Genomic DNA, 26,598 nt, shown 5'->3' on the forward strand with positions numbered 1-26,598 from the left:
AGGTGTGTCGTGCCGAAAGAGTACGGCTCTTCTCCCTCCCCACGCACTTTTTTTTTCTTCTTTTTTTTTTTCGTTGCAATTAGGCTTGTAACGAGCTTATTGCAGTATGTGTTTCTGGGCCAATAATACTTGTATTTAACCTAATTAAAGCCGACCTTTTAAAAGATCTGAAATATAAACACGCCTTTTCTTTTTTTTTTTCCTCTTCCCCCCCCCCCCCCCCCCTCCTTTCCTACTCTGGTTTAGCAATTTAACGTTTGAATCTCTGGGCTGGAACACGCAACCTTTCACCAGAGTACAGAGGGAGGGAGGGAGGGAAAGTAGCAAAAACCTGCGAATGAGGCGGAGGGACTGGCTTTGCCCGAGCATCCGCGACAGCCTTCCAGGTAGGCAGCTACCCCCACCCCACCCCCGCCTCCTGGGGCGAGATGTCCCCCCTTCCTCCTCCTCCTCCTCCTCCTCTGGGCGGCACGCAGGGAGCAAGCCGGGTGCCCCCTCAGGAGTCGGGGTGAGCACCGCCACCCTGCTGGGGGCTGGGAGCCACCAGCTCCCGGGGAGGGGGGCGGGGGGAGCTTGGGGAAAGAGAAGCGCAACCCGCTGCGCGCCAGCAGCCGCGCGATTTTCAGCTGCGCGCTGCCTGCCGGGGGCGGGCGCAGCTGCGCGGGGCCCGGCACAAGCCTCCCGCCGCCCCCCAGCCCGGGGAGGGAGAGGCTGGGGCAAAGCCCCCCCACACCAGTCAGTGACCAGTGTGTGCGTGTCAGTGCCTTTCACGTCCCTCACGCAGGGACGGAACAAGCCCATTCCCCGCACAAGCCCACCCTCGCAAAATTTCAGCGCGTTTTTTATCCGATCAAGGGGAAATTTAAACTTTTTTTTTTTTTCAGGGCAAAGCCTGATATGCGGATTTTTTAAATTTTTTTATTTTACTTTTTTTTTTTTACTGGGTAATCAGAATTATCCTGGGATTTATTTTTTTCCCTGCTGAATGACATTACAAAGAATTTTGTTAAAGAAAGCCAGACTAATTGCTGCCAGAAGAGTCTTTTCATAGAAAAGTCTGGTTTTCATAAGGCAGTTTCTGTGGGTGTTGCGGTTAAATCCTAACCTAGTGGAAAGGGGATTTCCCCCCCCCCCCCCCCCCCCTTAATAAGGCGATTTTTCTCAGCAGAAGGAAAGCCCCACGCTTCAGTAAAAAACTATTCAGGGACTGCTCGGGACTATTCAGTTTCCTCTCATTGCGAGGAGAAAACGTCGGCGCAGTCCCGAGCCGGCGCATGTTTGCCGGGCTCTGCCCCCGCAGCAGCGTCCCCGGTGCTGCAGCCGCCCCCCCGCCCCCGGCCGGTGTGTCCCGGCGAAGCCCCTCGCAGCTCCCGCGGCGTTCCGCCCGGGCCGGGGCTGTGCGGGGTCCCCCCAGCCCGGGGCGGGGAGGATGGGGGGACGGCGGGGGTACCAGGGGCGGGCATCCCGGCCATCCCCGCACACCCCGCTCTTTGGGAAAGCCTGGCTCCTCACCTGCGGCCACCCCAAAGAGCTGGTGGGGGAGGCAGGACCCCCTCGGGCCCCCGCCCCCCCCCTCACCTGGCTGCCAGCCCGGCTCCCCAGCGGCAAAGCGGGGTCAGCAAGCAGTCCCCCTCCTCAAGGAGCGCAGCGGCCTTCCCGGGAAAGGTGGGCCGGGGGTGGGGGCTGCCTACCCCCTCAGCCATCCCGGGCAGCCGAGCAAAAAGAAGGTGAGAAAGCTAAACAGCCCCACAGGGATGTAAAGATCCCGCACATCTTTTTTTTCCTCTTTTCCTTCCCCGCCCCCCCCCCGCCCCCTTCTCATTTTAAATCTCCCTCAGTTAACCGTCCTGCCTTCCTCTCCTTTCGATCCCTCAGCTCGCCGCTCCTGGGGGGAATTTTTAAGCCCCTTCGCAACATCCACGACCCTCTCGCCTGAAGGCGAAGGGAGGGGAACATAAATACGAGCCGGAGCCCTTCGACGCCGCGGGGCAGCGCTGCCCCCCGAGGGTCCCCAGCCGTCCCGGGGGGCAGGAACGTCCCTGCCCCCCCGCGCTGTCCCGCCGGGCTGCGGCTACCTGCGCCGGCCCAGGGGGCCAAGCCAGGGTGAGGGTACAATCCTGCACCCCCCGTCCCTTCCCCCGGCCACGGGGAGTCGCGGGAGTTTTCCAGCCGCTGATTCCCAGCCCTTGGCCTGTCACCAGCACCAGCTCCCGGAGGTGGGGGGCTCACGCGCCCTCCCAGCCCCCCTCCCTGCCCCGGCGTGCGCGGTGCGGCCGGGCCGGCTGCCGGAGCTGCCCCTCCGCCGCGTCAGGGACAGAGCTCCGCCACCCCGCGGGGTGGCTGTTCTTTTTCTTTTTTCTCTTTCCTTTTTTTTCTTCCTTTTTTCCTTCCTTTTTTCCTTTCTTTCCTTTTCCTTTCTTCCTTCCTTTCTTTTTCATTTTCTTTCTTTTCTTTTTTCTTTTTATTTCTTTTATTTCTTTTTCTTTTCTTTTTCCTTTCTTTTTCTTCCCTTTCTTTCTCTTCCCTTTCTTTTCCCTCCTTTTTTCTTTCTTTTTTCCTTTCTTTTTCCCTTTCTTTTTTCTTTGTTTTCCCCTTTCTTTCTGTTTTTCCCTTTCTTTCTGTTTTCCCTTTCTTTCTGTTTTTCCCTTTCTTTCTGTTTTTCCCTTTCTTTCTCTTTTCCCCTTTCTTTTTCTTTTTCCTTTTCTTTCTCTTTTTCCTTTTCTTTCTCTTTTTCCTTTTCTTTCTCTTTTTCCTTTTCTTTCTCCTTTTCCTTTTCTTTCTCTTTTTCCCTTTCTTTCTCTTTTTCCCTTTCTTTCTGTTTTTCCCTTTCTTTCTTTCTTTTTCCCCCTTTCTTTTTTTCCTTTCTTTTTTATTTATTTTTTTCTTTCTTTTTCTTTTTTTCTTTTCCCCAGCAACAACAACATACTCAAACGCCTTTGCAGGCAGAGCAAACTCGGCCCGGTGCTGCTCGGTGGCCCTTTTGTTCCCGGCGGGGGGACGGGGGACCCGGTCCGGCTCGGCCCCGCCGGGGCTGCGGGGAGCCCGGTCCTCCCCTCCCTCCTCTTGCCGGAGCGGGGACGTGATAAAAGGAGACAGGGCTCTGAAAGGATTTGATTGAAATGGCGTGTGCCAAGCTGATGGGAGCCAGCGAGGGACAAAGCGCCGAGGAGCCATGGACACTCGAGCAATTATTCCTCCACGCTGAAGGTGGATTAGTGCAATGGAAAGAAGCATATGTTCGGCCTGGGGCGACACTCCCCCTGGCTGGGTTTAGAGAATGAGAGCGGAGAAAGAGGCTGAACCTGGAATATCAACTATCCGGGAGACAGCCCACCCCACCCCCTCTTCTCCCAGCCTCTCCAAAAGTCTCGGGGATGGAGACATAAATACACACGCCCATGAAGATAAATAGATAGATACACTACGCACATACACACAAACACCCACAAAGACAGATGCGTGCACACCTCTAGACACAGCCGCGCGTGCATGCAGCTCGACACACGGACAGGCAGGGCGAAAGGCACCCCAGGTGGGAAACCTCCCCGGGTATGACAGTGTGAACAAATAAACAGCCGGCCTCCAAGAGGGTCGTAGCAGCAGCCAGTACTGCTGGAGGCTCCAGTTTCCCCAGCCCTTTCCCAGGAAACTTTCCAAAAGCAGCTGCAGCGATGGACGGGGTGATCTCCACCCCCCCCTACCAGGGCCCTGTCCAGGCTCTCCTGGAGACTCAAGGCAAAAACCTCAACTGCCCCTTTGCCAACTGATTGTCTTCCAAGCCACATCCACCTCCTACTTCCTCTTCGCTTTCCTCAGCTCCCTGTAAAACCCTGTATTGTCCAGCAGGATAGCTGCAAGCTCTCACAAGGACACAGGGATGGGAAGACGCCCTCACCCCAAACACCAGCACCCCAGGAGCAGCCTGTATCCAGGCTCTGTGGCAATGGGAAACCCATCAGCTACTGGCCTGGGTCATCTACGACCATACTACAAGCCACAGCCTCCAAGACCTGGGCAGGGATGGCTGGAGCACTTTTGCAACGCTGTGAGAGTACAGTTAATTAGGCCTAATGAGGATAGGAGTACTGGGGCCAGGCACAGACCCTGCCTTGCCCCTCAGTGCTGCCACACTGCCCTTCCCCTGCCAGGGTGCACCAGCATGTGCTGCAGCATGGGGTGTCTCCCCAGCTATCACCCAAACTGTCCTACTTGCAGGGTGGAGCGATAACCTCCATCACAGGAGAGGAATGGCCACAGCATCAGAGAAGAGACAGGACAAGCACCAGGAGCAGCATCCAGCAGCAAGGCAGAGGGCAAGGAGGACGTGCTGGAGGGAGGCGAGACTGCCAGCAGGCTTAAAAGGGAGGGAGGGAGGGAGAAAGAAAGAGAGAAAGAAAGGGAACACAGCTCTCCCTTTCTGCTGGGAGCTTCAAAAACCACTCTGCTCTACAACCAGAAACATGCCCCAAATATTTCACACCTCCACTTCTTTATCCTCAGCTTTGGGGATCAGTGTGGATCATACACAGAAAGGAGGGGGCCGGCTGTGCCTTAAGCAGTGCCGAGCAGGAAGTTTTGCAGGATCAACGAGCGGGTAGGAACATAACCAAAAACATCGTCTAGAAGCAATATACGTCCATCAGCCTCTGAGTGTAACTGCACAGCCCACACTCCCGCTAGAAAACAACTCTCTATTCAGAGCCCCTGCATCTGCTTTCAATAGAGTGTTACAAAGGGAATTAACTATCCCACAGGCAATAACAGCAATGGGGCTTGAGAGCATCTCTGGACAGGGCAGGTCTTCATGTAGGTGCTGCAGATCTATAGAAACTGGGACGTGTGTGTGTGTGTGAGTGCAGCACGCTCGAGGACCGATGTGGTGAAATGGCTTGCACTTCACACCCAGCAGCCCTCTACCCTCCTGCTCTGAACTTGAGATGATTTCTTCCTCGCCTAGGCTATGCTTTCCCACTTTACCCTCCCTGCACCAGTTTGAAGATGCCCGTGTAAATAAGCTCCTTGCCTACGAACAGGACAATCACCACAGAGCTTGGAGTAACCTCAGGGCCCTGGTTTCAAGAGGGAGGGACTCACATACTTGCACGGGGAAACCACAGGCTTTGGGTGCCGGCACTTGCCTTGCAAAATCAGAGCCTAAAAGAAAAGTGCCACTGAGAACCAACGGGTCCCTCCTACCCTGCCAGAAAGCTCTTGTTAGTCTTACTTTGATTTCCACACTGCCTTCACTCAGTGAAGCTGCTCTAACCACCCTGTTGGTTAGGTAAGAAATTTTGGCCCTTTGGGCCACCAAAGTTGAACTCAGCATCAGAGAGAATGACTACTGCGGTTGTAAGAGGGAATAAAAGACCACAGATCTGTCGCCTTTATAGCTACAATACTGGGCACCAGAACAGAGGAGTGACAGTTCGGGGACACAAATATCTACTGCCATCATAAGCTATATTTCTGTTCAGCCTGCCTGAAACATCAGCTGTTTTAGCCATCCAAGAAAGCCTAGAAAGTTCATCTAGAAGAGAAACAAGACCATTTTGCTATTCTGAAGCCTGTAAGGCTCCACTAGTAACAGGTCATGAAAGACTTTCACTTTTCCTCCATTTCCAACCGCTTGCTTTAAACTACTTATTTCAGGGAGTTTGGGTTACTGAACTAAATATTGCAAATAAAGAGGCTGTAACCTATGCAGAATAAATGATTTAAGAACTGGCCTTGGCTGATTTCTTTTATCCTTCATATTGGAGATAAAAAGAAGGAACACATTCTAGTAATCCCTGCTCATTTTCACAGCCATTCTTGCACCTGTAACTCAAATAATGAAGCCATTTGTTATTTATATTGCACTTCCCACTCCATTCTAGATTTCTAACGATCTGACCCTGTTTTATGGCCCTGACAAAGCCTTAAACCGGTGTGGACTTCCAATAATTGAACGATATAGGGAAAAATCTTTAGCTAGAATGAAGCAGATGTTAGCTTCATGCAGTCCCCTAACTTGATTATTCTTTGGACACGTTAGACAAGCATTAGTGATTGATAATGACGCTAATTAACCCCTTTCCTTTCCAAAACAGCAAACCAACGCCAGCAGGATTCTGCAAACAACACACACAAAGTACAGCATATATCAATATCTGTTCGAAGTGGATCAGTGACACAACTCCAGCGCCCAGTGCTCGACAAAAATCTTCTCCCACCAACACCGAGCCGGCTCCAAATCCACCCTAAGAGTTAAGAGCCACTTGCAGGGCAGGGAGCAGACATGTAGCCCTTCGATTCAGAAAAGGTGCACAGGACAGAATCAGAGGCACCATTTATTTTTTACGCTCCCAGCCTTTCACATTTGATTATCGAACTGGTTTAAATCACTCTGCCCTCACTAGCTAGAATGGGATTCCCGTTGCTCCCCATCGGAAGGGCATTTCTTATTTTAGCTACACTTTGCGAACGCGAGGGCTGATGCTCTGGGAATCTGGTCTGGGCTGAGACATGCACGTACCGAGGAGGGAAAGGGAAGTGCACATTCTGGAATTTAAATGCGAGGCAGAAGACGAGTAAACAAACAAGGAGCTGATCTGATTACGCAGTTGAATTTATCATGGACAATAAAGAAATCGCCTTTAAATGTAAGGGTTTGGATAAATGAATACTCCTAGCAAGTGAATAAAATGTATTCAATTAACTAAAAACCTTGTGCACTTCTGAACTGAAGTGGAATCGACTGTAATTGATTTATTTGAAACCAGAGGTTAAGGACTGAATTAGCTAAGTACAACTGGGTATTTCAAGCCACTGACTTCTCAAATGTCAAATCCCTTCTATTTTAAATATTATTTCAGCTGCGGGGCATTGCTGTCCTGATGGCTGTTCCACCAGTTAAATCTCAAATTATATTAATATTTGATTTTTGGAGGGTGGGGTAAATTATGGTACAAAGAGGAGGGCTGTCCTTGTTCACGGCGAAAGAGCACCGAGCTGTATTTTGGTTCACATGGAGGAATTAGCTTAGCGTGGCAGCAAGGGTCTAACATTCAGCCACCACTCACCCTCATTTCAGCCAATCTGGGGGGGGGGAAAATAGCAGATTTTTGTTTAGTGTATAAAAGCATGACCTAGAATTTCACTGCTGTGCCTTGATCACAATGTTAAAAACGCATCCAAAGAATGCTAAAGTAATTAGCACATTTTAGTAACTGCATATTGGTCACAGCAGAGAAGGCTGAACCAAAGCTAGTCTGATTTCCATTATCGCCTGTAAAATCCTGCCTTAGAAATAATAGTAATAAAGAAATCTATGCAAGGTCATTTCATTCCTGTTTTCTGGTGGCTTGCTAATGCAGCAGCAGGATACTTAAAATGTGCTCTCCTAGCATAAAGTAGCTAATTATATCTTTAAAACATTATTTATTATGACCTTATAATGTTCTAGCATAAGACTGCTTTATACATTGCCCAGTATAAAACGATTATATTGGGTACAGGTTTCAAAAAGTAACAAGCATCTGTAAATCCAGATATGAATGAATGGTATTTAATAAGATTGTTTTCGTTTAAAAATGAGTATTTATGTGTTGCTGTAGAAAGAGCAGCAATGTATTGCTGTTTATGAATGCTATTGTGCCTGAGGTTAGGATCCCACACACAATCTGAGATGCAGCCAAGAAAAACAGCCCTGATAGACAATGCTTCACTTCACCTGCTACAATACTGTGCATTTCATTTATGTCAAGAATATGTACAGTTAGGGTTCATTCACCTCATTATTTTGTTACATCTACTTTACAGTTAACCAGTCTCTCTTGGAAATAATAAATAACTGTTTTTAAAACAATTGCAGCTTTGCATTCAAAAGATCCACTTTCAATTTATAGGGAAAAAAATATTCACCATTTTTATAAACTGGCTGGCTCTCGAAAATAGAATTTAGACTCCACCAACTCTCTTTCTGCTTGGCAAGATTGATTTTACACTGCCTTCCATAAGTAGATTACCAAAGCAAAATGAAACATCTTGGGCTTTATCTAATGCTTTGCTTCACCAGCCCTACCAAACGTCAAAATATATGAGCAAATGTTAATTCTTTTTGCAGCTTCATTGTAAACACCTCCCTCTTAACCTCCTCAATTTCTGCCTGAGCAAAAAGAAAAGAAAAAAAAAAAGGGGGGGGGTACGACACACGGACGGACGGGGACAGAGCGAGTCAGGGAGGGCAGGAAAGAGAAAGAGAGAAAAATCAGCTACCACCACCAAAATATCATCAGCACTTAAAGGAGACCATCTCTTTAAAATGCCTTTACATTCTAAACTGCATTAACCTCCCCTCCTATGATATAATATAATCCAGCCTGATCCCGACTTCACCTACGCCCTGGGCCAAAGAAAATAAGAGTCAAAATCTGAATTCTCGCATGTTTTTACAGCCCATCTTCAAGACGTGCACTCCATTTTTTTTTAAAGCAAACTTCCCTATTTTACAACTGGTTTCCACAAGAAGAAACTCAAGATAAAAATTTCAGTCCCTTATAAACTGACACAACCATCTCAAAATGTCAGTCTGTGCATTCCACTAAAACACGAACCATCAATCAGAAATAATCTGTCTCCTGCAAGATTTCACTAAAGTTCACAACCGTGAGATGATTTTGTTGGCATCAGCTATGGAGCTTTTCTTTTTTCTTGAGGGGGAGGGAGCACCCAGCTCTGATTCACCAGTATATAGGTTTTTTCATAGCACCTAATTTTCAGTATTTGCTCGGTAATTATTCTTTTGAAAATGTCCTTCTCAAGATTTTTTTTTTTTTAATCTCTGCTCTCCATTAGGACAACTACATGTACAAAATTTTATAGGCTTATAATTCTGCATGCTATATATGAACATAAATAAAAACCTAGAGGTCAACATAAATAAAATAAAACTTTATTTTTTAAATAAAACTATGTTTTGGTTAAAGAAAAGATAGTGTGTCATTTTGTTAGTAGTACAGACAATTTTTTATCCAAAAGAATACATTGTGCTTTATTGTGTCATTTGTCTGAATACAGACTCAGTGGAATATCTAAATGATACCCTGCTCTGAACTCCAAGTTGAAAGTAAGTTTTTATTATACTTGAGGGAAACAATGGGTTCAGCTGCTTATTGCAAGGAGCAATTGTCAAGGGAGAGTTAAACTCAATTACTGTAACCATACTGAATAAAAAATACTGCCAAGAACAAAAATACGCCTGGGTAAAGACAGCCACTGAATAAAAAAATCGACATAAAGCGTATCAAATATTTATTTATCTGGGCAACAAAGGACTATGATACATTGATAGGCATGGAAACTACTGCCGGCACAACTCAATACAATACAACTATAACTGCTTCCAATATGGCCAGTGGAAATACAGGATACCAGGTGGTCCCAAATGTTTAAAGTTCTTTGGGAAAAAAAAAAAAAAAAAGAAGAAAAAGAAAAAAAGGAGAAAAAGAAAAACAAAAGAAAGGGAGAAAGAAAAAAAAAGGGGGGGAAAAGGAGAGAAAAGCTAAATCTTGTTTTAAAAGACAATATTAATTTATTGCTCTGATGGTGCTTTCGGGAGGAGGACAGTGGATGAAAATAACTTCTTTCATTTTCCACAACACATAAGGGTTGTAAAACCACTAACATGTTTAAAAACCTTGCCAGGGTCCAACATCACTTTATTTTATCTTCAATGAGAAACTAAATGTCATACTAATTATATATAAAAATTCATGGTTTTTTATTTGTTCAGCTGCTTCATTGTCGCCTTTAACATGCTACAACAGGGCTAAAAATGATGAATCCCAGAGAAAAACCCCCAAAAAACCTCTGATATCTAAATAAGTACCATGAACCACATGATGAACTAAGAGGGGAAGATTTAAAACCCACTAAACAAGAGGTAAACGAGATCACCAGATAAATAAAAAAAGGCTTAAAACAGACTCACCATATTTACAATTCCCATTAAATTACACATAAATAAATATATACATACATGAACACTGATTCCCTTATATAATAACCGTGAATCGTGTTGCAATAGAAAGTTCAAGTTGGTCGCTTTACCTTGGACAGGAAAAAGTTCTACAACTGAAGATATGACATGGAACTGCTTGTGTTTTGTGTTCAAGTTTATTCACAATACTGATAAAATGTCATCAGTCCTTTTTGCCTTTTGTCTGTTTGCTGTTGCTGCTGTACCTTTATCGCTTTTTTCATTTTTAATATGGCTACAATCTTAACTGAAGTTTATGTAAGGGAAGGTGGTGATTCAGTCCGGTGAAGCTCATAGAATTTTTTAAGTATTATTTATTTCTTTTTGGTTTTTTTTTTTTAAATTTTTTATATATTTTTAGAAAAAAAGTCCTTTTCTTTTTTTGTTTTCTTTTTTTTTTTCCTCCTTTTGTTTTATTTTAAAAAAAAAGTTCACAAACTCAAGACAGAACTTTTTTTCTTTGCTGGCTCCGTCCCCCTGTTCTGTTCTCTTAGGCTCCAAACTGGGGTAAAACGATGGTGGCATCGGGGAGAGGGGGGGAAGTTAAGAGGGAGCAAATGGAAATGTGGATGCTGGGAAGGGGTGTGGGGAGAGGGCTGAGCAGTCCTGCAGAGTCAGAGAACAGGATTGGCAGAAGGATGCTCATTCTGTTGCTGTAGCCTGGGGTGCTGGGTGCAGGGGAGAGGGAGGAGGGAGATGAATGGATCGATGGGCTATGAGGGGGAAGGAGAGGAGTGTATGTGGGGGGGAATCCTCACTTTCGGTGCTTCTCCTCTTTGTCGCCGCTTTTGGTGCTGTTGTCTGTGTGGCTGTTGGGATTGTTGCTGAGGTACATTTTGTCCATGGCCTTGAGTGCCTCGGTGAGATAGTTCTGCAGGGCAGTGACGGCAGCGCACACCGCCGGGCTCCCGAAGCCGTGCGAGATGAGGTTGAAGTGGGTCAGGCAGCTCTGGATGCCCGGCTCCAAAATGGGGTTGGGCCGCGAGTTCCCCAGGGGAGATCGGTCCTGAGCCAGCAGGTCGGTGAACTCTTTACAGATCTGTCTGTAGCACAAATGGAGCAGAGAGACAGAGGGAAGGAGGCAGGGAGGGAGGGGAAGAGAGAGGGAGAGAAATGAACCATCACTGGCAGCAGCAAAGCCTGTGCATTCTCCCTGCTAGATTACACAAGCCCCTGGATCAAGGGGGCTGCTGCCCTCGAGTGCACACACGCTCCGCTCTCTCTCCTCTCCCTCTTCTCTCTACACATCCTTCCCCCTAATTCTCACACTTTGCCAGCACGCACAAACCTCTTCCTTCACCTCGCTTGCCACACACATCACGCCCCGGCTACAGCCAGCGCATGGGCAAACAGGCACGCAGATACCCACACATCCCAACTGCCCCCACCAGTCCCCTTATCGCAGCCCCCTACACCCTCCCCACAAACACCCATCCTTCCGGCCCAGTTGGGTTTTGGAGCAGATACACAGTTCAAAGTTCCCAAGCAGAGCAGAAGGGAATAGATGGGGTGCAATATCTAAAGGGAGGTTCAGGGATTTAGCCATGTCTTGGAAGATTATGTTTTTATTATTTTATTTCTTTGAACTGGAAAGAGGCACGAGCCTCTTCCTGCACAAGGCTAAAATGCGGCTGTTTGTCAGGAATAAAGAGCGAGGGCAGAGAGGGGAATCGAGGCTTTAAATTAGGATATTCTGAAACATTTATACATGTACGTCTACATCTCCAAATCCAAAGGGACCTTCCCACAGAGGGGAAAGCTGATGCTAACCCAGGTCTGGAAATTTCCTTCCAGGGAGGTGGGAAGAAAGGCTACAAAGGCATGGCACAGAAGTTCAGTTATATCATCCACTCCCTGCACAAATGGTTGGGGAAATAACACACCTTAGAGCAAGAGAGCTCAGAGGCGTGTTGAAACAGTTTGTATTCTAAAACCCATGTTAATGTCTTCCAGTCATAAAGCGGCTCCCATCTTCTGCCTGCGTCCTCTGGCACTGTGCCCTTTGGTGACACCTCCATTGGTAATTAAGGGCTACTAAACAACCCTTTTAATTTCCAGCAAACATATCAAAACAATCATTTTCTTTTCACGCACCACCTGGAAGTCTAGGCAGCACCACCAATGATAAACTCCACTAGCACTTTAACTGCGTACAGATTGTCATTTAAAATATATTTTTAATATCCCCATATTCACTAAGTAACAGAGCTGCTTAGGCAGAAAGAACCATTGCCGATTTTAATGAACTGAAATCAGTTTAATGTGCCAGTTTTATTTTACTGTCAATGGGAAGCCTTCCCCTTCTACTTAAATTGATAAGCTAAGTGAAAAGGCCCAGGAAATGTTTTGCTCTGAAGAATTACTGCTTTTTCTTTAACTAAACATCCACCCACAATTTTCACGACTTGCTTTCAAGGTAATCTGCACAAACCGACTTGATAGAAACCAAGCTGGGTTATAGAGTTTTCCTATAGCAGGAGAGCAAATACACCCCCTCACAACGTGCAAAACTATCAGCCACCGGCTATGTGGCAAATGCTCACAAATAAAAGCCCCAAACCCAGGTTATTCGCCCTCCCCTGACTTCTGAGTAACATGCCAGGAAGGTAAATGTCTTACTTTGTAGCTAGAAGCATGTTTTTTCTTGTGACTTGCTCGTTTGGATCGGAATGTTGTCGGTTGAGAAATTCAGCTACTGCTTTGGCAGGAAATTCTGTCTCACAAACGTACCCAAAATCTCTAGCTAGATGTACTGCTTCTCCTGAAAAGGGAGGCACGGGTGGGGATGGGAAGGAAACACACAGCTCATCAGTACACATAGCACAGAGGCAAAAATCCATTAGAAAAAAAAAAAAAAAAAAAGGCACTACATTCTACTCGGGCTTTTCTTCTAAAAGGCTTGGACTTTCTTTGAAAAAGGTAAGGTAAGAAATGCTAATCACATCTTATCTTGCAGGAGTTTTCTCTGCTTCAGTCAAGGCAATGCAAATGTGTATTTTCATGACAATCGTTACAAGTGAAATCTCGCATAAAAAATTTGTAAAGTTTACATTGACTAACAGATACTTTTAGACTGGCAGGCTCCATCCACCTAGTATGTGTGCTTAGATTTACATATCCATACCTATACGCAGCCATTTAGGTACATTTCATTCACAGCTATTGACTCTGGAAATGTTTGCTCGCCTCAGCCCCGTCTCTATATTCTTTTGCAATGCATCAATGATTAATATTGATCATAATTACTCCTAGAGCTCTTCTAAATAAAATGCATTAAACAGCTAAGTGTTTAAAATTTAACTTGATCGCATATAATTATATGTTCACCCCCAAACGATTAACCATGAGAATTTTAGGGTCATTCCACCGAGTCTGTCTGTTTTGTTGATTTTCAAATCTTTGGTTTTAATTTCCTGAACCAGTTGGTTTTTACTGCAGGGCTTCCTGCCATTAGCTCTAGCTCCGGAAGAACGCATGCGCCAATTAGAGCTTCAAAGCCTCAGTCCAGTGAGCTTGTTTCCATAAAATGGAGCGGATCATAAACAATAACAGTACTCTAGAAACTGTCTCATCGCTACAGGACTCAAAGCCCCAGCAATGTTTACGCTATCATCCCCCCAAAATTAGCCACCATCTCTAAATTATCTGGAGATCAGGCCTCTAGTTTTGTTTCTCAAAAAAATCATCCTTTTAAAGCCATTGTATGTGAAAGCCAAACAGAACAATAGATTACCATAAAACCTTCTCCATATTCATTAACATCACAAATAATGTTAAGTATCTACCAAATCTAGACTTTTTACAAGTTTTCCCCTTGTGATTTTTTACTACAGTGCGTCGATGCAATTGCAAAGCTTTTCCAAATACACGAAGACACAGTAATTTTCACGCAGTATAAATATAGTGCAGCCACTAATCCTGATGTTTAAAAAAATGAAGCCTGGCATTGCGCAGCGCTTCTTTCCCCATCCCTTTGAACATGAAACATTTCTTGCAGAATGCAAAGCGACAACAAAACAAAGCAACACATTTCCTCCTACACAACCAAACTTAAGTTAAACCTGCACAGCCCAGGCTGAGCTTAAAAGCACTTTGCAGACTGAACTGGTCTAAAATGCACATAATAAGTGAGGGGAAAGGAGGAGGATCTATTTGCTGGTCTTGGGCTTACTTTGTGCCAGTGTGACACAGCAACTGCTTGAAAACTAAATGACTGCAAACTCTTGAGCTTCCCACCTTCCGGTTCTAACAGCATAGGCCGTCCCAAGGCTTTAAAAGTAAGTTGCACCTTTTCTGGCCAAATGAGAAAAGAACAATATAGCCAAGGGAACACATGTCCTGAAAATGAGAACCAAAAGGGGTGGGGGGGGTGGGGGGGTGCAACTTTGAGGCTTTCAGGACACCATTAATTCATGGCTGAGGTCAAGGATTCCCAAATGAATTCAGGAAGTAATGGTCACGCATTTCTCAAATGCAGATGTCAGAAGACTTAAATGATTTACTGTTACGTGGCTGCAGGCTGGGAGGGAGAACATACTTAAAGTAGCTGCAGTTTCTGACATTTAAAATTGGTTGGTTGTCCACCTGCGGCAGAAGGACAGCAGTGAAGCATTACGAGGCTCTGCTCCCCGTAATTTCCAACTGGATGTTCAGGGGTCTTGTACGGCACTGAGCCCACAGCCCCTGTTTGCAGGGATCCGGCCCATGCTGCTCCCAACGAGATCCGGGTACGCTGGGGAGGGATTGCTCACCTGAACAAGGGAGCAAGACGGGGCCTTGAAAACATCTAGCTCAATAGCCTTGAAAGCAAATACATGGTAGAATGCAATGCTGAGTCTGCAGGACTCATGGAAGCCCACTTGGGGTTAAAACAAAAAGCAAAGGCAGACATTTAACATTTTTTTCCCCAAGGCATAGAAAGTAACACCCTTCCAATTTCCAACAAGCAGCACTGACTTGAGGGGGGGGACAGGAGGACCAACCAACCCAACACCAAAACTTCTCCCATCAGGCAAAAGCAACAGGCCATTTTCCAAAGGAGCCCTCCCTGCTATTTGAGTCACTTACCCTCCACCAGCGACGTGAGCAAGGTGACGTTAGCAGCTTTACGCCTCCCGGCTGGCAGGTTTAATCCTATTTTGTCCAGTTTCTCCCTCAGAGATCTCCCTCCGTTTTTAGACTTCGCCCTGGTTCACACAGACAGGCATTGAGAAACAGGGCTGGCTTCGGCTCCCACCCGGATCCCCCCGACCCATCGCCTTCCCGCCAAGGGGGTACAGGGGTGGGGGTGCTGGGGGGCTGCGGGGGGCTGAAGAGCGAGCACAGCTGAAAGCTGTCTCAGACATAGGGACGGGGCTTTGGATGGCTCCATGTCTCGGCAACAGGGGCCCTCGCTGAGGTCTGGATCAGCCCCCAGCTGGCGGGGCAGCTCAGAGGCGCCATGGGCCTGGGGGCAGCTTCTCCTCACAGCGCCGGGGCAGCGGCCCAGCCTCACCCCGCTCCCACCACGCAGCACGGCCGCCCTCACGCTAATCCCTGCGGCCCATCTGCGGCTTTTCGGCTGAGCCGGACGGAGCCGGGCCGTGCAGGTGGGAGCTGGTTTAATTAATCCTGGATATTATTCCCTACCCGGGCGCTGCGTAATTGCCTGGCTGAGGCCGCAGGCCCAGGGCAGTGGGTGGCCGGGTGGGTGCCCATGGCGAAGCACCCACCACTAGCCTCCCTGCTCCTGGGGGTGTGGTGTGTAGGGGGGTCACCCCCTTGATGGGACAGCATGGCGCGAGGAGGGGGGAGACACGGGTCCTGCCGGGGGGGGGGGGGGGGGCACACCAGCACGTTGCCATGGCTACCGCGCCCCCGCCTCGCAGCGCTGCCCCGCCCCCTAGCGGCGGGCGCCGCACGCCCTCCCCCACCCCCGCCGCCCCGCGTGGGCTGTCGTCGTGCTCCCACACCCCGCCCGGCACGGCACGGCCCGGCCCGGCCCGGCAGCGGGCGTTATTCGCCGCCGCCACCCCGCCTCCTGCGTTCCCCCGCCCCTCACCTCCGGAGCACCCCGCCCAGCAGGGAGGCGTTGAGGCACTCGGGCGGCGAGAGGCGTCTCTGCACTTCCGCCACCGTGACCTTGTATTTGGAGGTGGAGCTGAGCAGCGAGAGGCGGCCCGGCACCGAGCAGAAGACCTCGTTGGGGTTCACCACCCCGCCGAAGAGCGTGTCCTTGTTGATGGGGATGGAGGAGACGGCGTTGTTGTTAGACTTGGAGAGGGACACGGGGCCTGCAGGGAGGGAGGAGCAGGGAGGTGAGGGTGAGGAGCGGGCGGGGAGCCGGGGAGGCGGGAGGGGGGGCGCGGCGGGCCAGCCCCGGTCCCGCACCGCCTACGGAGGGCAGTGCGGCCGGCGGGGCAGCCCTCGGCTAGCCGGGGGGAGCAGGGGGAGACCCTCGACCCGCAGCAAAGAAATTAAAAAAAAAAACAAAAATACAAAACAAAATAAACCCCGACCCTGCGCCCCCCCCTTCAGCCCGGTGGGGGGCTGGCGGCTGTTAAAGCACGTCAGCACCGGCCGTGTCACACGCCGCGGGCGCCGCCGGCCGCCCTTGCCGCGGAGGGCGGGCAGCGCCCGCAGCCGGGTGGCACCGGGGTACGCGCCGCCGGGCTCCCCCCGGGACGGCGCCGGCCCGCCCGCCCCGCCGCCTCCCCTGTGCGCAACTTTTGACGTGGAAACCCGTCAGGCGGCGCGGAGCCGGGACGCGTGTGCCCCGGTGGCGGGGCGCGCACCGGGATGCAGCCCGGCCCCTCCCCGCCGGCTGCCTTGCGGTGCCCGCTGGCCTCGGGTCCCGGGCGGGTCCGCGGCCGCCTTTGCCTTCCTCCTCCGCCCGGGGCACGGCCCAACCGAGTGGGGGGCTCTGCCTTTTGGATAGATCACTTGTGACATTAATAGCTCTGGGAAGGCTAATAGATACAACAGGAGTTAAACGAACTCTTGAGATTACTAATAAAAGAGCCAATTATCATGTCGACTTGGAAAGAGCATCTCTTAAGATTTATCCCTTGCACATCTAATTTGACGTGACAAAGGCTTTACAGGCGGGGGGGGGGGGGAATGAAACTTTGAGCTTCTTGGCTGCACAGCGATTAGGGTTGGCAGAGAGGAGAGCGGCCCTGCTCAGCACCTCGCTCCGGTGGCGGCCGGGGTACCCCTGTCCCGGGCGGCCGAACGGCCGTGGCACCCCCCGGCGCGGGCAGCAGCCGGCGACCACCCGCTCAGCCCCGCGAATTTTGCTCCAGCAGCAGCTCCCGACAGAGGATCCAAACGCAAACCGACCGCTTTCCACCAAGCAAACCTCCTTTGCAAACTGCCCTGTGCCACCTTTCCCAATCCTTCGGTCTTCCGAAGAAAGACGGGAAAAGGAAATAGATTGCAAACACGCCATAAATATTTTGTACGATTTGAGGACCAGCATCCAAGCAATTCAATTCCAAATGAAGCAAGCGCACAAAGCCAACGAAAACCAAACCACCCTGACGGACAGCCATCAGTTTCCAGAAACTCGCCCCTCGTTCTCCCGACAGCCCACCTCGTCACCGCCGTGATTTAAATAAGAAAACCCGAAGAAGGAGGAACAACGTTTTCTCTTTCACAGCCCAGTTTACCAACAACGATTACACACCGCCGCTCAGCCCGATGCAAGGGGCAAACCATGAAACCGAATTGTTTGCTAATGCACTAAAACACCGGCTCGGATTTTCTAGATCATCTGCTAACGTTTTTTTCCCTCCCTAATGACAACAATAATTAAAATACCCGGCAAACGCGGCCATTTAAGAGGGCAGTTTTCAACCCGCATCGCCCGTTTTCTTTCTCTGCCTCCACCCTTTTGACCAACAGTACGTGCCAAAGGAAGGAGCCCGGGGCCGGGGGGCTTGGGGGGGATGGGGGGGGGCGGGTAAGTCCTCCCCGCCAGCAGTCCCCAGCCTGTGACGACATGTTTGGTATGCGCAAAACGGCTTACCTTTCTTAATTACAGTTTGATCTGGGATGTTAATACCGGGGTCTTCTACGTGCTGCAACAAAAGGAACAGGCAGCGATGTAAATGTACAACCACAACAAAAGGCAGGGAGGGGTGGGTTGGGATGGGGTGCGGGAGAAGTTGTGTACCCCTTTCCCCAGGCAAGCTGCGAGGAGGGAAACAACAGATCCTGCCGGGGAAGAGAGGGGGGACGGGGATGGAACACGGGATTTGGGGGGATTTCCTTTATCAGGAGGAATCCTGCATCCCTCCCCGCTCTTCCCCCGTTCCCCAACAAATAGAAAAAAATAATAAATCACCCCCACACCCCCGGGGCTTGCCCGGCCGAGCCCGACTGACGAGTGGCCTCCAGCTTCTGCGGGGTCTCTCCTCCCTTCCCTTCTTTTCCCTCCCCTCCTCCCCGGGAAGCGGCCCCGGCCCGGCCCGGCCCTTCCCCGCCGCTGCGGGCGCAGAGCACAAAGGAGCGGGAGCGGTGCGGAGCCGGGGGGGCCCGCACCCCGCGCCCCCCCACTATTGTCCCCTCGCAGGTTCCGCGGTCGCGGCTACAGCTGGGGTTCGCGCGGCAGAGCCACGACGTGATTAGAAAGTCAAATGAAATCATGTTTTCTAATTCCAAAAACTGACAGGCAATATAATGTCTGGCTGTGTTTACAAATTAACACCAGTGCTGCTGAGATAGAAGATTTCGCAATCGTTACAAAACCCAGGCATTACCATTTAAAAAACTATTACTTCCTTCTCTAGTCTTTGTCCAACAATAATACTGATTCTAACATTTTCCATTCTGTCTTGGATTTATGCTCCTGTTAATTGTGCCTGATCTCAATGATTCCGGGTGGATGGTACTAAGTTGCTTTATTACAGGTTTTATTATACTCAATGCTCTCATTTGTAACTTGCCTAAAGTGCTTCTGGATTTAAGTATAATTAAATTGAGAAATGTTCAGAAATGACTACTGCTGCAGTTCTTGTGTTTTAACTATATGGGGAAATATGATCCCTTTATGCATGCACCCTAAACCCATAAAGTAAATGTAGTGTGGCATAATACTTTTATTTGTGTTATTTCTACACATATTCCATACAGGGAGGACTGTTAAGTTTAAAATCCCACAGAGATATTTATGATTAAATAATTTTCACCGTCTACTTGATTTTCTTAAATATTTAGCGGTCGTTTTTATTAAAGGTTAACTGTTGCAGCAACAGAAAAATTCAAAAACGACTCTTTCCCGACCCAGATTTCTGTAAAGGGCAGTTTGGTTGTTTTGTTGTTGGCTTTTTTTTTTTTTTTCCCTCCATAACTAGGTAAAATATTCTTAGAAAAGATACATCCTCTTATTTTTATGCTTTCCTTCATGCAGCCTGCTGATTCAGTTTTACAGAGAGAGAGAGGAAAAAAAAATGGCTGGGCTGGTTTAAGGATTTAAACCAGATGGCATTTGGTTTTCACGAAGTATAGCAATGCTATTAATTCATAGATCTGCAGAGGAGGCTTCCCGAATCAGCCCACTGCCATGGAGCACAATTGAGGAGAGGGAGAATTCAAGAGAATATTTTAGGTCATGTTCCTCCTACAGCAATCAGGGGCTTGCAGTCAACAAATTAGTTTATTCTTACTATTGCCTTCATGTTATTTTGTATCAAGTTTAAAGAATCGACCTGCTTTTAACGGATCCAAATTGCTGACTAAATCCTCCACTTTGGGAAATGTATGCGTTTATTGCAAAACTGCTAAACATAACCAGCAATTTTCTGTGGCTAATTTAGCCAGATGAGGGCTGTAATAAATTCACTATTTTCCCCGAGTATAATTTACAAAAGATTTCAAAATGACCCCCAAAAATAGGTAAGTTCATCTGAACATTATCCTTGCAACACGAAACTGTACTCATTAAACTGTCAGCAAATATATTGTTGTAATATTTGATCCTGTAATTTGGGATGGCATTTCAGCAAAAATCACATCCAGATACCACAGTTCCCTCCCTCCTCTTTCCTCCTGCAAGTCGAGCAGCTTTAGTCCCTCAGCACAAGCTCTGTGGGCTTTAATAAATTTATTGCCATGTTCTAATTCCATTTTCGGGGAGAAACCCTGAAACATGAACTTCGATCACGACCTATCACATTGCATAAGGCCACTTTCCTAACCGAACAATAGCCCTGGCTTGCTTTGTAAATAGCCCACGCGCTAATGTCATGCTTAATTAGAAATCATTTTTTAATCTTTATTTATCGATAACAGAATTAGGTCCCCCAAATAATGCATCCTCCAATAGGCTCCCAACATTTAATTTAATCTAGGGTGTAGCAGGTCTGGCTCGAATTTGATAACCTATAGCTAATGATTTATGAGGTCATCCCTTTGCACCACTGCTAAAAGGAGGCGGCAGCGTTTTAGTATACCTCTTGCCTGATTTGTCAATTAATTCCTTTAGAGAAGAGGATCTGCCGGTACCCTCTTACAACTTTGGATGTCGTTATCCCAGATGCCAATTCTGTAATCACGGGAAACCGATTTTTCCTTCTTAGGCCACTTTCACCCACTTTTTCTTTTTTTTTTTCCTTCCCCCTTTACGTTTGCCTGGGAGGACATTTAATGAGATCTCGCGTTTCAGACTCGTGTTTTTCCCAAGGCAGCGAGAAATCCCCATATGCACGGCCCTGTGGTGATATTATATATTCTTCCAATCGTAACAGCTTATTGTCATTGAGAAGGAAAGATATTGTTAACGATGACAGTAATTTGATTTATTTATATTTTAGCGGGCACGTTAGCGGGGAGGCGTCGCGCAGGGACGAGCTGCGAGAACCTATTGTTCTAGGTGGGGGCTTCGCCTTTCCCGGGAGGGGGTGTCTTTTATTCCCTCCCCCCCTTTTTTTTTTCCTGGGGGGAGGGGGATCCCCCTCCCTCCCCACCCCCCTTCGAAGTTCAGCTCCCGCGGGGAGGGGGCCGGGGGACGAATGGGTCGGGGGGCAACCCCTTTGCTTACCGGCACGTCCTCGATGGCGTGGGGGATGGAGTGGAGGGGCAGGTCGGCCAGCCCCGAGCCCAGCCCGTGCGGGGCATGCAGCAGGTCGTCGTGCCGCCGGTAGTCCCTGCGTGGGTCGAGCCCCGAGAGCTGGTGGGGCAAACCCCGGTGCGTGTGAAGTAGCCCCGTCTCCTGGCTCTGCCTCTGTCCCGGCCATCCTGGGTGCTGGGGCTGCGGCTGGGCATGGAGGGGGTTGAGGCTGTAGGGGTCGTTCACGTGGGAGTAGGGGTCCTGAGACTGGGGGTAGATGGGCTGGTAAGGGGGGGGGAAGTAGGGGGGCTGGAAGTCGGCGTTGGGGGTGTGGGAGAGCGGCGGGGCGCTGGTGTAGGGAGACTGACCCACGGTCCCCAACTGGGGTAGCCGGGCTGTCCCATTGCTGGTACTGTCGTGGCGCTCCTGAGGTGGGGGGGCGGCGGGGGAGGGGGGGGAGGAGGGAGGGGGAAGGAGGGAGAGAAAAGAAAAACAAAGATAATATGAAACTGTTTCTCCTCAAAATCGACTTGCGAATTTCACCTATGGGGCAAAGATGGGCAATCCGTCCGCTCCGAGGCGGAGAGAGCAGATCTGAGGCTTTCTCTGCCTCTCGTTTCCCTTCGCACGCAATTAAGAGGCAGTCTCGCTTTTTCAGTAATAATAATAACGGCAGTAATGATAACAGCAATAACAGCAATAATTATAACAGGACTGCTTATAATAATTAATAAAACATTGCGGCGATACAGAGTGTGCTCCCGACAGATCGCGCCCCGGCATTTCAGGAGCAGGTATTTCCCGCAAATAAAAAGAATAATTCATAAGCAGGTATTATTAAAATCGTAATTCTACCACGACTCAAAATCCTCCCGCTGGCCCTGGGTAGAACCGAGACAAATACTGTCGCTAGGATTACCGGCAACGCATCCCAAGAAAACCCTGGAAAACCCAAGCCCACTGCCATTTTGTTACCAACAAACGCCGAAACAGGCTCTCAACAAACAGGTCGTTCCCCCCCGCGAGTTTTACAAATGTTTGGGGGCGAAGGCACCGCCGCGGCCCCCCACCTACGGGGAGAGCGGCCCCGGTGCCTGGCCGAGCTGCCCGCTCGCCACCGGGCGGTTTCGGCGCGGAGGGGGCGGCGGCGGCAGCCGAGGCGCCGGGGAAGCGGAGGAATGTGCCGGGCAGGGGGGGAAGCGCCGCCCCGAGTCCCGCCGTCCCGACGGGCCAGCGGCACCGAAACGCGCCCGGCTGGGTCGGCACGGCTCGGCGGGCTCCGGTAGCCGGGAAGAAGAGACTACAGGTATGTCCGGGGAAAAAGGTATGGCCTCCGAGGAGGAGGAGGAGGATTCAAGGGAAAGAGCCACGATCCCGAAAAAGGGAAACGAGAAAACTGAAAATATCCCGTTTGCAGGTGGCAAGGTGAAGAAATCGAAGCGGTAGGGTCCAAGCAAAGCCTTTTGCCGTTTGCGCGAAGCAGACCGAAAAAAAAAGAGGGGGGGGGGGGGTAAGAAAAAAAGAAAGCGAGAAGGGGGGGGGGGGGGGGAACCAAAAAGGTACACCAACGACTTTATAAAAAAGAAGGAAAGGAAAAAGCAAAAAAAACACCCTCTCTGGAAAGCTGAGTGCGAAACCCCGACCGCCACCGCCGACAACAATAGCAACATCCAGCACACACCAAACCCCCTCCAAGAGAAACGTGAAGCAACTCACCATAGCCGAAAAACTGTGCACTAACATCTGCGAAGAGTCGGGGGTTACAAGTCAAGGTAGGAGAAAAAAAAAAAAAAAAAAAAAAAGGCAGAGGAAAGGGACCGGCGAAGCGCGCAACCCCCGGCGGAGCCCCGCGGGTGCGGGTGCGGCGCGGGCGCGGAGGAAGCGCGGCCGGAGCCCGACGCTAGGCGCGGGCGGCGGGACCGGGGCGCCGGGGCTGCTCCTGCACCGCGGGCGCGCCACTATAATCCATCAGAACTTGCACCGATCTCTGCTGCCCTTCATCGGGTGTTGCCAAGGCGAGCGCTCTATCCTGGCGTGGTGTGAGGAGTCAAAGTTGGTTGCTTTTTTTGTTTTGCTTTTTTTTTTTTTTCGGTTTTTTTTTTTTTGCCTTTTTTGTTTTGTTTTTAGCGTGTGTGTGTTTGTTTCTTAATCCTTTTTTTTTTTCCTCTGTCTCTTTCTTTCTTTTTCTCCTTTGACTTAGCTGCTGCTTCACTTGAGCTCCTAATAACAGATCTGCTGCCTTCCTGGAGACTCCTAATAGCAGATATTCATGACTATTAATATTACACGAACACTTAATAAGGGAAGAATGGCTGGAAATCGAGCGTGAAGCGAGAAGGCAACTCAAGGCAGAGCCTGTTCTAAATGACGTCCATTGAATGAAGAATCAGTGTATCTAATCAGAGATGGGGGAGAGGGAGAGGGAGAGAGAGACAAAAAGGGAGAGAGAGGGAGCGGGAGAGAGAGAGGGGGGACATGCTGCTGCGTCTGACGAATCACAGGAAAGGGGCAACATTTTAAAAGGTTGCAGGGCATGCAAAAGTGAAAGAGAAAGAGATCCGGAGAGAGGGAGAGGGTGGGAGCCGAGGGGTGCGGGGGGGTGGGGGTGCGGAGGGGGGTGGGGTGGGTGGGAGAGACGGGCAGAAGGAGAGAGGGGAGGGGGCGCGGGATCCCCCCTTCCTTCCCTTCCCCTCCCTTCCCCCCGCCGCCGCCGCCGCCTCCCCAATGCCCCCAGCCCCGCGGTCCTTCGCGGGCGCACCTCGGGCTGCGGCTGCTGCGCGTAGCCGGCCTCAAAGCCCAGGGAGAAGAGTGGCTGCTGGCTCCCCGCTTGGCTCTTGCCGCCCTCGGCCGCGCCGCCGCCTTTGCGCGGGGTGGGCTCCGCGGGGCCGCCCGCCGCCGCCGCCCCGTCCATGCCTCGACGGCGCCCCGCCGAGGGGCTCCCCGCGCCGCTGCCCCCGCGGCGGCCGCCCCGCGCCGCCGAGCCGGCTCGCCTCCGTGCCCCGCGTCCCGGAAACCGGCTGGGAAAGTTTTTTTGGGTGTCTCCCCTTCTGGGTGTCAGCCCTCCTCCTCCTCCTCCTCCTCCAGTCCGAGCCCAGCGCCGAGGCCGGCGGGCGCCCGGGGTGGGGGGGCTGGGGAGCCCAAGGAGCATCCGCCGGGCTCCCCGCGGCCCCCCTCTCGCAGGATCCAGGAAAAGACGGGGGGAAAAGGCACGAGGCGGGGAGGGAAGGAGGGCGGGGGGGACGCGGGGGGGAAGAGGGAGCCGGGAAAAGAGGCAAGGCGAGCGCTTCTCCCGGCCCAGACAAGCCGGGGCTCCGGCGCAACCCGTCGGACTGGCTGTGCAACTCCCAAACAACTCCCTCAAACCGGCACCGCTCCGCTCGCCGCCGCTGCCCCGCCGCAGCCTCCGCGCCGCCGGCGCCCGGCCCCGCGCTCCGCCCGCTCCTGGCCCCCGGCGCTCAGCGCGGCCAGCAGTACTTCCAGGCCCCCCCCCCCTTTTTTTTTCTTTTTTTTTAAAGGCAGGTCCCGTCCCCATCAGGGCGCAGCCACCCTCTTTACCATCCTCCCTACAAGTCCCCTCGCATCCGCGCCCGGGGAGAGCGCGCAGAGCCGACCGCACACGCACGCACAACAGCCAGCGGGGCTACGGCGGAACGGCCGCTGCTCCCCCCGCGGCCGGTAGCACCTCGGTGCGAAGTCCCATTAGCGCAAGGCAACAAAAGCCATTTGCGATGAAATCCACACGCTCGCACGTGTGCACACTTGAACACCGATCCTGGGGGAAGGGAGGGGGAGAGACACGCTTTCCTCCCGAAATCCAGCCGAGGAATATGTATCTCTATTTTTTTCCGGCTTAAAAAAAAAACACCACAAAAAACAAACAAGACCCAAACCCAAACCAAAACCAAACAGAACACCCTTATCAACTCATTTCTAGAAATCAAGCATCCGCCAGCGAGTGGATCTAAGAGCTCAGCTCCCGCACCAGGAGACAGCTTTTATCCCAAACTCCTCGATCCGGGAATAAACCACCAAAACCATTTAGTCGGCGGTGAGTCTGGCGAGTCCTCGGTCCCTTTCCTAAGCTACAGCATCGCCCAAAGCAGCGGCAGAGTCGAATGAGAGCGTGGCCCCCCTTCGTCCCAGACATGCATGTCGGCAAGGCTCCGCCAGGCTGGGGGGAACCTTCCCGCGTGGGTCACGACCAAATAACTGCGTTCATTTGCCAAGTGGAGTCCTTTATTGAGAGGTTTAAACGCACCGCACTGGCAACTTTTGCGAAACGGGTGACAATGGTATTCGTTGGTTTGAGACTAGGCATGGGGTCCTGGGCATCGCTCTTCTTTTTCCTCTTCTCCTTTTTGTCAGATTAAAAGACACTCGCCTCTTTCTAAAAATATGGATGCACACACAGACACAGAGATGCGCGCACACAATCTCTGCTGAACGGCTCCCAGACCAAATTAGGTGGATTTTAATTTTTTTTTCCAAGCGGTTAAAATATTATTTCTCAAACCCGTGAGAGTGTGGCCCTGAAAATTACGAGGCTGGGGGAACACTGCTCCCAAACCCGTGATTTCAGTTCGGCAGCTGACCCTTGCAAATTTGTGCAGCTCGGTATAATCGACCCGCAGCTACATCGAAAAGGCTGAATTTAAGCGTCGGTCCTGAGCCAATTTATCGGGATGCCTCAGGTACCTGGCGTATAAGAATAATTCTCTTCCCTTTGTCTCTTTGCCCTTTCATTCATTCATTCATCCGTCCATCCATTTCAGTCATGCATCCATATGGATGAGTGTAGCGTCTTACAGAGCCTTATCTACGCAGGATCTACCTATAGACCAGACTGCTGCTGGATCCTGTTTGCCTTTCCTCATACACTTCCGACAAAGCCGGGTTTCCACAAGCCCCGAAGTTCCTGGGGAAGGACCCCAGCCCCTCTCCAGCTGCAGGACCGCAAGGAAGCCGGGCGAAGGAGCAGAAGTTTTCCTAAACGAAATTGAGAGACGGAGGGATGCTGCAGGTTCCCGCTCGCAGCTGCGGGGCCGGGGATCTACCCCGGCCGGGAGAAGCGCTTACCTCACATTCCTCATACTTGATATTATCCGTCAGTTTCCAAAGCATTTTCATGGATTGGCGTGAGAGAGAGGATTTGATTCTCCCTGCCTTTCCCTACGGTGGCGGTGCCGGGGCGGCGTGGGGAGCGCGGCTGGCGGAGGCTCTGCAGCTCCCGTCCGCGCTCGGAGATCTCCCTCTAATGGTGGAAACTTTTCCCTTTTCCAGCTCTTTACCCACAGCCTAATCGCCTCATTAGCATATCAACAACAGCCCAATTGCTCGCCAGCACAACAACCTGCAGCCATGGACACAGGTAGAAAGGACCCGCGAGGAAAAAAAAAAAAAAAAAAAAAGGGGGGGGGGAAGAAGAAAGAAAAAGAGAAAAAAGGAGGGGGGAAGAAAAAAAAAGAAAAAAAAAAAAAAAGGTTTCTCCAACCCGCCGAGACCAGGCACTGGGGGGGGGGGGCAGCGGGCCTTGCCTGGGGCGGGCAGGCGA

The 26,598-nt window shown here is 50.4% G+C and overlaps 1 protein-coding gene across 3 annotated transcripts; it reads right to left on the reverse strand.

Moving 5' to 3' along the window:
• Positions 1-8,916: 8,916 nt before the first annotated feature.
• On the reverse strand, positions 8,917-26,367 carry TFAP2A (transcription factor AP-2 alpha). Of its 3 annotated transcripts, none has more exons than XM_056333628.1 (7): positions 26,124-26,367; positions 21,039-21,473; positions 18,027-18,078; positions 16,059-16,290; positions 15,086-15,204; positions 12,638-12,779; positions 8,917-11,061 (listed from the first exon to the last, which is right to left on the reverse strand). In XM_056333628.1, the coding sequence occupies exons 1-7, from the start codon at positions 26,172-26,174 to the stop codon at positions 10,773-10,775; spliced, it is 1,320 nt and encodes a 439-aa protein (XP_056189603.1). In that variant the 5' UTR covers positions 26,175-26,367; the 3' UTR covers positions 8,917-10,772. The 3 variants fall into 3 exon arrangements, with proteins under 3 accessions (XP_056189603.1, XP_056189602.1, XP_056189604.1); XM_056333627.1 differs by lacking the exon at positions 26,124-26,367 and adding an exon at positions 23,806-24,468 and having other exon boundaries at positions 8,976-11,061; XM_056333629.1 differs by lacking the exon at positions 26,124-26,367 and adding an exon at positions 22,764-22,829 and having other exon boundaries at positions 8,976-11,061.
• Positions 26,368-26,598: the final 231 nt, after the last annotated feature.

The sequence above is a fragment of the Falco biarmicus genome, chromosome 3, assembly GCF_023638135.1.
Source record: "Falco biarmicus isolate bFalBia1 chromosome 3, bFalBia1.pri, whole genome shotgun sequence".
In the NCBI taxonomy this organism is placed as follows: Eukaryota; Metazoa; Chordata; class Aves; order Falconiformes; family Falconidae; genus Falco; species Falco biarmicus.